Genomic DNA, 11,103 nt, shown 5'->3' with positions numbered 1-11,103 from the left:
GCTCCTCCCCAAACCTGTAGGACTGCCAGGGGTTGTTTTGTCCAGAGTGCAGAACTTCCCAAGAAGTCTCCTTTGACTGTCTTTCAGTCAAGAAATATCCTCTTTTCACTTGAGATAAGTTTAATTTAGGACTTTGTGGATAAATCAAAACCTTGGGCAAGCATAATATGTGTTATTAGGTGACATCTGTAGTATTTTGTTGAGACAAGTGTGTGTGTATGAGCTTTACATCAGCAATGTCTACCCTGCTTATCTCTAAGAAATGGTGAACAAAGCAGCTTAATATGCTCATGCTGTATTCTAAAAGTTGATAAATCAATTAAAATAGAGATAATTAATGTAGTCTCGTTATCTAGGCTGCTTGCTGTTTTATTTATTTAGTTGGATTGTTATGGCTTTATAAATGAATTATAAATAGGTCTTAGCTATACACTATGAATCCATTCTGCAGGGAAGTCTTTTTACATCATATTCATCTTTATATAATAATATAGGGAGATGTGTCTTATTTGGAATGTGGTAACAAGGTTAACTTTCCCCCTGCCCCCTCAAGAATTTCTGGGAGTAAGTCAGGCAACAAGAAAAACTCAACCTTGATCAAGCTTTGTTAGCAGCTGTTCTACATCTATGTAGTGTTGTTGTACATGTTGGCAGTGCTACACTAGACAGTGATAATGAAGGGAGATGGAGTCCTTTACTGTTCTTTTCCTTCTCTTCTCTTCGAATTTTGGTTCCTGGAAAGCACTGAAAAGTTGAAAACGGCTGGGAAACTGGAACAAAAAACTGTCAGTTGTTGGCTTTATTTTTATTTATTTTATTTTTTTTAAATTCTTTTTTTTTTCTTAGGTAGGCAAATTATAAGGTAAGTTTTGCCTAGTATGAAGTTCCACAGTTTGGGGAAAAAAAGCAAGTGAACATGTGATTGTAGTTCTAGACAATATTTTCCTCTTACTAGATATTTAAAATATATATCGATTCAATTTAATCTTGAGTGAAGAAAACTTTTACCTGGTTTCTCTAGACTCAAAAATTTTTGAGAACACTATGATTATTTAATGACACTTCCTTCATTAGTAATTTGTAGTCAAGTAATAGGTATGTCTGTTTATGCTGTACTCAAAAAGTATTACATAACATATATTTTAATAGCTATTTCTTGTTGATGAAGCACATTTCTAAAACATCAGCAGTATGATTGTCTTATTATTATAGCTGTAAAATAAACTACTGTTTGAGGTTATTAGTATAATCTAACTGAGAGAAGCTAAATTATTGTCTGTCTTTGTCTTTTTTAGGAGTGAAATTAGATTATGAGTCAAAACAGGAATTCAGGTTCCATTCAGAAACTAATGGAAGAGTCGCAGGTTTTTGAGACCCAACCAAGACAAACTTATAAATTAGCTGGAGGTTGCCAACCAGATGTCCATCTGTGTAATTCAAATCACCCATCTCAAAGTTTCTACCCGTATTCATCTCATTACCCATATATGCATACACGTTACGGCAGTGATTGGGAAATTTTTGAAGCAGTAAGAATTCAGGAACTTGAAGAAGTCAAAGCCAGAGCTGCCCAAATGGAGAAGACCATGCGCTGGTGGTCAGATTGTACTGCTAACTGGAGGGAGAAATGGAGCAAAGTTAGAGCAGAAAGAGATAAAGCCCGGGAGGAAGCAAGACAACTGAGAATCAAATTAGACAGTGTTGTTAAACAACTAAGTATGCTTAAAAAAATAAATCAAGATTTATTAATTGAGAAGGAAAATTTAGAAAATAAAACTGCTTGGAAAACAGAATTCAGTTGCTCAGGCTTATCTTCAATTAAAGAAGACCTAAATCAGTTAACATTTCTGGAACAAGAACCTGTGAAAGAAGTGAGCAAAATCAGCAAGATTCCTGAGGCAAAAAGCACAAAGAAGGTAAAGAATGGGGAATATTTTTAGTTTGTGAAGAAGCAGGAGGTTATGGATGTTTATCTAGAAATGGGATTTTTCAAAGATTTTGACCAAAATACTACCTGATCCATTCAGTAGTAAACTCACTTTTTTTCACCTATTATTCCTAATATAGAGAAATCCAGAAAATAAATCATACCCTTCAACTCTGCCTAAACATTTAAGTAACTCTTATATACTATAACTTAGAGTATTGCTCTGACTTTCATGTTTTAAGGTAACAGATTACCTCTGTTATCTGAATTCTCATCCAAAAAAAGCAATGTAACTTCCTCCTGTCTTCTAAAATAAAATAATTTAATTCTCCCTTAATGCAACTTTTGAAATGAAGGAAGAGATGAGGCAATTTTTTCTGTAAAGTGGCAAGGAGTGCAATTAAGTTGTTAAGCAGAATTAAACAATCGAGTATGGGCATGCTTTAATACAGCTCCTAGTTCTATACAAAAGAACCAATTATATTTATCCAAATGGAACTATTTGCTCATTTTTTTCAGTTTTAATTCAATGCCTTGTCATGTATTATATAGTCTTCATAGACAGCACCATGTAAAAACTATACTTGTTATTCGTCTGATAGATGATAGTCATTTTGGATGTAGGAAATTTTTTCCTACATTGTAAGAAAATGGTTTTTATACACTGTAGGATGTAGGATTTTTTTTTTACTTCAGTTCAATTAAAACTATCAGGATCTTAGGTCTGAATGTATTACATTCAGAATATTCACTCACTCTGTAATTATATTCCTGTGAATTCTGACAAAACCCCACCATAACGTTAGCAGTGAGAATAAATTTGACAAAAAAATGCATGCCTTTCATATTTTTGGGCAAATGGGCCATAGGAAGGAGATGACACAAAATATATTTTAACTTTTTTTCATTCTCCTTAGTATAAAATAATGCACTACTTGAAAACTGAAACATATATTAATGGAAAACAGTCTTACATTTCTAACAGCTTCTAGTATTTTCTGATGTAGATTTCAGGCATTCTTTTAAAAACTCAAAAGAACAGACAGGTACAAAATAGGACTGTTGGTAATCTGATAAAATGAGATTTGCTTTTAAACACAATTCATCAGAGGTGATCAAATTTAAATACATTTCTAAAGGAAAATATTTTTTATAAGAGATGTTCAGTCTTCCTAATAAAGATGTATTTTATTTTCTAATTATATTTTTCTAATTTTTATTAGTTTTGCTTATGTTTTTTATGTAAGATGTATCTTCAAAATAGATATTATAGTGCTTTAGTTTCTAAATGTGATGCAAATTAGTTATGCAGGTAACTGATCCTTATACAAAATTTGTATAAGCCCATCACCTGCTTCACCATGATTTACATATGAAATTTAAGAGTTCTTAATGTGCAGTTACTCAAGATATTTGTATGCATAAATTGCATTCCTGGTTTTGTTAGTTCCAGGATTCTGTCTTCACCGTAGTTATAGCCAACTAATGATAATTGGAACCTATTTCTCTAGTAAAGATACATTAGAAATATTTTGGATATGAAGTTTGTCATAACAGAAGCTGTGAGATGTTACAAAATGACAGTGACTCAACTACAGTGACATTTTTGCAAATTCTACCCATATACAGTGCAACTGTACAAGATGTTACTTATTCCTGTTTTTCTCCTATGTGACTTAAATGTCTAGAAGAGCCTTGGTAGGCTCTTCAGAAGCTATGTTAGACTTCCCCCTTTGTTTATATTTTTCTTGGATGTTATATTTTTGTTTTCTCAGGGTGTAGAGATAATCAAAGACCAAAGCAATCACAATAAGAAAATCACTCCAATTGAAAATCACTTTCCCAGTGGAGTTCCCAGTATCTATTTGGAGGAACCTAAAAAAAGTTTGGATAATACAGCTAAGACAACAGAGAATGACTTAATGCATGTTTCCATCTCGTATTTGCATTTGGCTGAGATGCAGAAAATCTTACAGAAGGAAAGAGAGTAAGTGCAAAATATACCCTACTTGGGGAAATCTCTATTAAAAATAAAGTTTTAAAAGACATTTTTTAAAATAGATATGGTGATATTTGCATTTACAGCTCATATGTTCTTATTTCTAAATTTTATTAATTGCTACCTACAAGGCTTTGATAAGAATTTAGAAAAAATTCAGCATTTAGAGAATTTAGGAAAAAAACAGCTTTTTTTTTTTTTTTTTTTTCTTAATAGTAGCAAAAGTCAATGTTTCCATGTTCTGTAAACATTTCACAATACTGTGTTTTTTGTTTTCCTTGGCTTGTCTATCATTTAAATAGGAAGTGCTCCATAGAGAGCTGTTAAGAATGTACAGTTAATTAAAAAATTATACTTACTAGTAATTTGGTATTAGTGCAGTGGTATCAAATGTATGTCATGGTCAGTTACTGATGTGCTTTGTGCATAATAACAGATTTTCATATACTCTACCTGCAGACTTTGAAAGAGTCTAATTGCAGAATAGCTAAGGACATTTTTTTAATTAAAAGCACAAGAATGCAGCTGCAAAATGCTATTAATCTTAACCTCTTAACCTGTAGGAAGGTCTATGGCAAAAGCAGATAATAGAGAGAGAATAACACACTTACCGTGTGTTTATTTTATCATATCAAATTTACCTCGTATAAATAGTAAATGTGCATTTTAGTGGCCTAAAATAATTTGTATGTTGATTATATGCTATATGCTAGAATGTAAGTCTCTGTGTTGGTAGGAATTCGTTGATGTCTTGTATAGATAATCAGTATTGAGCAAGACTGAATCATACCAAAAAGGCTTTCCAAGGAAACACACAGTGTGTGATGTATGATGGATGTGGTAGGAGACTTCAGGCACTGTGTGGCTATAACTTCAAAACCAGCTGAAGTTAATCAGAAAATGGAAAGGAAGAAAGTGCCCCCTGTTGCAAATACATTCAACAGTTTCAGTTCAGGGTTAGTCTGTAGTGGTAACTTATGAAAAAGAATTCCTTTCCTGTCAGTTTTTTTCACAATTGTCCTGTAGATAGTACAAGCCTAAGGGGGGGCAGGGGGATGGAAACAACTTTAAATTCCTAACTTCTGTTCTGTTATATGAATCAGACAGCTGTAGAAAACATACAATAATTCTTTATTTGAATCATAGTGCAGCAGATGATGTGTTTTATCTCATTAAAAAAGATTTAGTATGTTGTGGAAGCAAAAATCCCAGAATTCCTAAATTTTTCAGTTTGTCGTGGTATTTCATGTGAGTTAAGAGGCTGATGTCTCACATATCCTTCTCCTCTGGTTGAAATATTTAGGGTCCTAGGTACTTAATTTTTCAACAACAATCACAGTATATATATGCCTATATAAAACTTTCCTTTTAGAAAGGGGACAATTTTTCAACTCTTATTTTTTAGTCACTTAGACAGTATTTTAATAAACCCTGGTTCTAACTCCTAGGTTTGGTTTGTTTGTTCATGTGCTTCTCTAGCTAATTTGTAACTGTACTTCAGAGACAGATTTTGCCGTTTATCCCTAGATATATACTGACTGTGGTATACAATAATAAATTTACTGGCACACAGTAAGAACTGGGGCATGTCTACACTGTGTAACAACATATGGCAGTAGCAACTTCAGGCAGCAAATGGTCACAGAGCAGTGATTCCCACGTAACAGTGAGCATTGGTGTAACAACTCCCTCTCTAGGTTACCTTGGGCAAGGTGCAAAGATATTCTGTAAAGCAGAAAGTATGCAACTTTAAGGATGAAACAATGAATAGCTATAAATAATGTTATTAGGATAAGCATTAACATAGTCACCAGTCTGTTGAGACAGCCTATGAGTCTGGGCAGGCTATCATCTCCCAGCTCAGAAAGGGTTGGTCTTCACTGCTTACTGGAATGGTCTTACTTTGCTGAGTCTCCATCTGCAGACTCCCAGTTTTTCCTCTTAGGATTTTATAGTTATCCATGTCAGCATTTTTTCTCCTCGATCCTGGAGCTAATGACTATCTCAACAATCTCACCCCTGTTTGCATTTTTACTTTTCTTATCTTTCATGGCTCTAGCTTAAGTACTTTCTCACAGCTTCTTCCTCACAACTTAGCAATTTTCTCAGTAAACTTGAGCCAAGGACACCCAGCTGTGCTGCATCAAAAGCAAGTTTGGATCACAGACAGCTTGAACCCCAAGGCCAAAGGTACCTTGGCAGTCAGTACAATCTTACTCATACAGCACAGAACTCCTCAGCAGAGTTTTCTGGTTTACACACAGTAGTCCCGAACTACAGTCACGTTCTTTCCAGAGTCAAGTTAGCTCACACAGATCCAGTGTTTTGACTTGCCCCTAGTTACCTGAATAATCTCTCCATAAGATGTTTTCCTTCTTCATGCTGAGAGGACCTATGCTTCTTGCATTCTGTTTGGAGCTGTTTTCAGTAATTCCAATATACTCTTAAGCCATAGATAAGGCTTTTCAAAATATATATATTTAAAGGAACTCTTAAAACAAAACAAAAACCCCACAAAAAACCCACCTCAAAGTTTGTGTTTTGACTTTCAAAGAACGTCAGGGTTGGGTTTACAATGTAAAATCACAGACTAAAATCCTCTACTAGGAACTATGGTTTGTATCAAATAAACATTTGAGGTCCCATTGACATGAACAGGAATTAAAGACCATATGAGTTTTCAGCACTTTACTATTTTAGGCAAATTATTCTTTAATCTTTTGGATCAGTGTTCTCAATTAAACGTCTTCTGTTTTCAAGATCTGAATTTGTTCCACTTTGAACTTAAGAGCGTTTCTTTGTTCTAAAACCAAAAACCCACCAACTACACTGGTACCTGATAATATCAAAGAGAAATTGCTTAGGGCTGGAATGGTAGACTTAGGCAATGGATACAGGAGGCTCTGTCTGAGTATCAGGGAACACTTTTTTTTTATTATTATTTCTTCAGCATCCTGACTTTATAGGCTTTTTTCCTATATTGATGTTTATAGCCAATGTAATGAATATTCCCGAATTTTAAACTGATATTTGTTTTCATTGAAATGTTACAAATGTAATTTGAAAGCTTTTATTCATAGTTAGAAATTTTTTCCATCCACTTTTAATTATGTTCCAAATTCTATTTTGTTACAAATTTACAAAATGACACATTACACAAATATAAAATAAAATTGTGAAGAAATTTAATAAAGTGAAATTGAGAAGCTCATTCTTGTCTCTGGAACTTGGCTAATAGTGTTTCCTGTGAACAGGGAAATGAATTTTTAGTTGATCTCATAGACAAAACATCTGTATTGCCTCTGCTGCTTCATATTCCTTTCATTATTTCCTGAGTGACTGAAAAAAAATTAATTGGTTAGAAGAAGGATAAAAATAAATATCAAAGTTCATTTCAATAATACCATACCTTTATCTGAGGAATTAATTCTTCGTGAATTGTGGATCCAAAATATTTTTCCTGAATGTAGTAATGGACTTTATGCACAAATGACATTCCAGAGGCAAATGCTTAATGAGAGTATAGAACCTCTGAGCTAAATAATCCAGGATCCTAAAATTGTTCTAGCATTTTCTTTCAAGCAATACTGTCGGCGTACTGCACATATTCCCCTGCATATGCATGTTTAAAATAATCTTCTGTCTGTACCCAAATAGAAGTGATAAAGTACCTTTTCTCCAAGGATCTTCACTAACTTGCCATGTATTACGTGACATAAATCACTAACTGAAATCCATTTCCCTATTTTCTTCTGTTTATACCAAAATTTTGTTTCATTTCAAATTTTAATTGTATACTTCTGGATTTCTTTGTTCTCTTTAGCTATTATTTTTTGTAAATCTCTTGGAATAATTATATGTTGATAATATAGGTTTTTAATAAAAAACAGATATGTTGTTGATAAAGGCAGCATATTATAACTCAAACTATGAAAAGGAAATTCGAAGTAATTTGTCTGTTGTTGACTTCAAAAAGATATAATGCTGACTTTCAAAATACTTTTTCAGAATGAATGTATTTCTGGAAAAAGAAATGGAAAAGATAGAAAATGAATTATTTCTTTGGAAATGGAAATATGAAAAACTGGGACAAACCAAGCTGGAAGGCCTAAAACAGGTATGTCAGCAGTACGTCATCATCACATGAAGAAACAAATTTGAGACTTCTGATTTCTTGTGTTGTCACTAAGAGTAAAGTCTTATCTAGGGTTTGTGAAAGTGATAAATCGACCATCAACTATTTATCCCCGTAGCCTAGGGAGAGGGACCGGCCGAGAGTGTGTGCAGAAGCCTATGGCGGCACCACTGCTGGGGATCTTTGGGGGTGACTTTGTAGTCTCGCAGGAAGGGACTAGCCAGAGAAGGCAGGTGCTGGTGTCCCATCCCCATGTGCGGTGAGGATGGTGGCCCTGATGTACAGCAAGCCATGGTTGGGGTCCAGCTGGGCTTATGTTCAGGCAGAAGGGGTCCATGTGGGGCAAGGGAGTGTGTGGGGAAGCCCTGTCACCATGACGACATTGCCCCCAGGCTACTGAGTGGACATGGTGCGGGTAGCAGCCTGGCAAGGAGGGGGGTGACATCCTCAGAGGTGGTGGTGGGGCATCCTGAGAACTAGGCTGTGGGTAAAAGAGGTGACTCCTAGTTAGGGGGAGACAAATTCCTATTCAAGTGACACTGAGAGAGACCTGTGTAACTACCAGGTCCAGCACACAGATCCCAGGCTGTGTCTGTGGGGAGCGGTGGCTTGTCCAGAAGTTTGCAAGGAGGAGGGGGCTGGAAACATGTTGGTGGCAGCATAAGGCACATCAGCAATGGTAGTAGCACACCTTGGGGCATCGTTCCCAGCAGAAGATGGGGCTGCTGTTGCTGGGATGCTAGAGACCTTAGTTCTGAAATGCTGAAGGAGGGTGCAGGTCCCCAGGCCTTGGACTGCCTTCCCTTGAGGCTGGGGCAGGAGAAAGGGGTCTCCATGCCTACAAGAGGTGTATACTTGTTGAGGAAATGTGTTGCCTCTTTTGAGATGCAGAAGGAAGTGAGCAGGCTGGGCAGGCTCAGGGAAGGCAAAGAGGAGATTAACAGGATCTTCACAGGGTTCCCAGAGGTAAGAGTCTAAACCACATGGGCGGGCAGCCAGAGGCTTCAATTAGTTGCAAGATAGAGTCCCATAGTAGGAAGGCTGGAAACTTATGATCTCCAGCAACTGGAGGATGGCTCTGTTTTCCACATGCAGATCTGCAGTTCCAGAATAGATTTTAAATCCTGTTAGCAGAGTAGGATAAAAAAGTTATGGCTGGTGAGGCATCAGACCCAGCTTTACCCTGAACCATGCACTAACATCAAGAGGAAGCAGTGAGTGGAAGTAGTAGGAGACTCCCTCCTGTGGGGAGAGAACTCCTGTGTTCTCCACTTGTCTTTTTTGAGGTCATGTGGCTTGCTATGGTCATGGATCCAAAACATTGCAGACAAATTTCCAAAATCTGTCCAGTCCTTAGGCTACTACTGTTCACTGCTGCTCATCCACATGGGCACTAGCTGGGGGCTTATGGGGCATGAGCACACAGATCTGGGATTGGAATCATGGGGGCACAGGTGTTGCCTCCTTGATCCAACAATCTGACCAACCTAATTAGGAAAGCTTTGAACTAGGAATGGTGGGTATGGGACATTATAGACCACATAAAAATGACCTGTGGTGGTCAAAGGTGAAAGCTCAGGATGCGGGTTGATAGGAGCAAGAGAGACTTCAGAAAGGATAAAACAAGGTGAAGAGACACCTCAAGAATTGGTACAGAAATGTACACATCCTGTGAAACAAGTAGGAAGAATTAGAGCTGTGTGTGGTTACCAAACTACAATATTGTTGGAGCAATTAAGATACTGTGACAAGTTCATGCAGCTGGAGTACTGTGAAGAACTTCAGGAAAGATTGGCAAAGAAGGGCTGAGGGCGTGGAAGTTGTCCTCGGATCTACAAACAGCTCTGATCTTTTGAGCTCTCCCATGTGATACGTGATGGTCAGACTTGTGGCTCAGGATCAGAGGAGAGGCCAGTAAGGGTGACATTGTGGTGGGAGTTTGTTACAGGTCATCTGATGAGGAAGCAAGTGTTTAAAGAACTCAAGTCTCTGAGTTGTAGACCCTGGTTCTCATGAAGGACTGTACAACTGCTAGAAAGGCAACATGGCTGCTGCAAACAAAGAGATTTCTGGAGGGTTTCAGGAATAATTCATTGCTAATGGAGACACATAGCTGGATCTGAATGGAAGGAAACTTGTTGGGGATGTGATGTCTGTAGTAACTTTGAAGTAGTGGTGTTTGTGGTCGTGAAAGAAGTAAGAAAGTCAAGCAGAAGAGTACAGACCATGAACCTAAGGAAAGCAGGACACTGGCTTAATTAGAGAACTGTTGGGTAGGATCCCACGGGAGGCAGCTGGTAAACAGAGAAGTTCACCAAAGCTGGCAGGTCTTGAAGTACAGGATCTTCTAAGTGCAACAAAGGTTTTTCCTTCTACTCAGGAGAAGAGGTAAATGTGTCAGGAGACTGATTTAGCTTACCAGGGAACTCTTGGTGCAGTTCTGGTGCCAAAAAGCCATGTACTTTTATAAAGCAGATCAACCTTGAAAGGAGTAATTTAAGAACGTTGCCTGGTTATGTAGGAATGGTGTTCATAAAGAAGTGTTCATTTCAATCCAAGTTCATGAGCAGAAGAACAAGAAATATTTGTTTTGCAGCCTTCATGATTTTGCTTTCAGAACAATGGGTTGAGGACCTCTTAGATCCAACAAAATTCAAAATGTGTGTCTATATAACTAAATATATAGAGAGAATTTCAAATTTCCTATAAATTTAAGATCTCAGATTTAGAATAATCTAGGAAAATTAATTAGCTTTCTTTTTACGTTTTGGAATAGATCCCAGTCTATTAAATTCCGTGTTCTAGTTACAAGATGGTACGTATGTAAATGGATTTTCCTTCATAGATGAATAGATTAATATCCAGAGCAACAAATTAATATCTATCTGTTTCATTTGACTTCCTTCAGATTTTAGTTCATTATTTTCTGCTTGCTCAGTAAGTAGGATATTAGCTTGTCGTACTTCTGCACAACAGATGCAGTCTAGATTTAGTTGTTTTTCTTAAGAAATGTAGTCTCTATGTTTCATGTCACTGTCAGCA

The 11,103-nt window shown here is 36.7% G+C and overlaps 1 protein-coding gene across 1 annotated transcript in view; it reads left to right on the top strand.

Annotated features, from left to right (window-relative positions):
• Positions 1-1,310: 1,310 nt before the first annotated feature.
• The window catches only part of LOC104524619 (coiled-coil domain-containing protein 102B-like), a gene marked incomplete at its 3' end in the record, with an annotated part of 29,370 nt that continues 19,577 nt past the window's right edge, over positions 1,311-11,103 (top strand). The window contains exons 1-3 of the mRNA XM_010167554.1: positions 1,311-1,916; positions 3,703-3,914; positions 7,935-8,043. Coding sequence (XP_010165856.1) covers positions 1,311-1,916; positions 3,703-3,914; positions 7,935-8,043 — 927 coding nt within the window. The remainder of the gene's footprint in view (positions 1,917-3,702; positions 3,915-7,934; positions 8,044-11,103) is intronic.

This window comes from Antrostomus carolinensis, unplaced genomic scaffold (genome assembly GCF_000700745.2).
Source record: "Antrostomus carolinensis isolate BGI_N321 unplaced genomic scaffold, ASM70074v2 scaffold7455, whole genome shotgun sequence".
Lineage (NCBI taxonomy): Eukaryota > Metazoa > Chordata > Aves > Caprimulgiformes > Caprimulgidae > Antrostomus > Antrostomus carolinensis.
The sequence above is the reverse complement of the archived record's forward strand: the minus strand, read 5'-3'. Positions and strand labels throughout refer to the sequence as shown.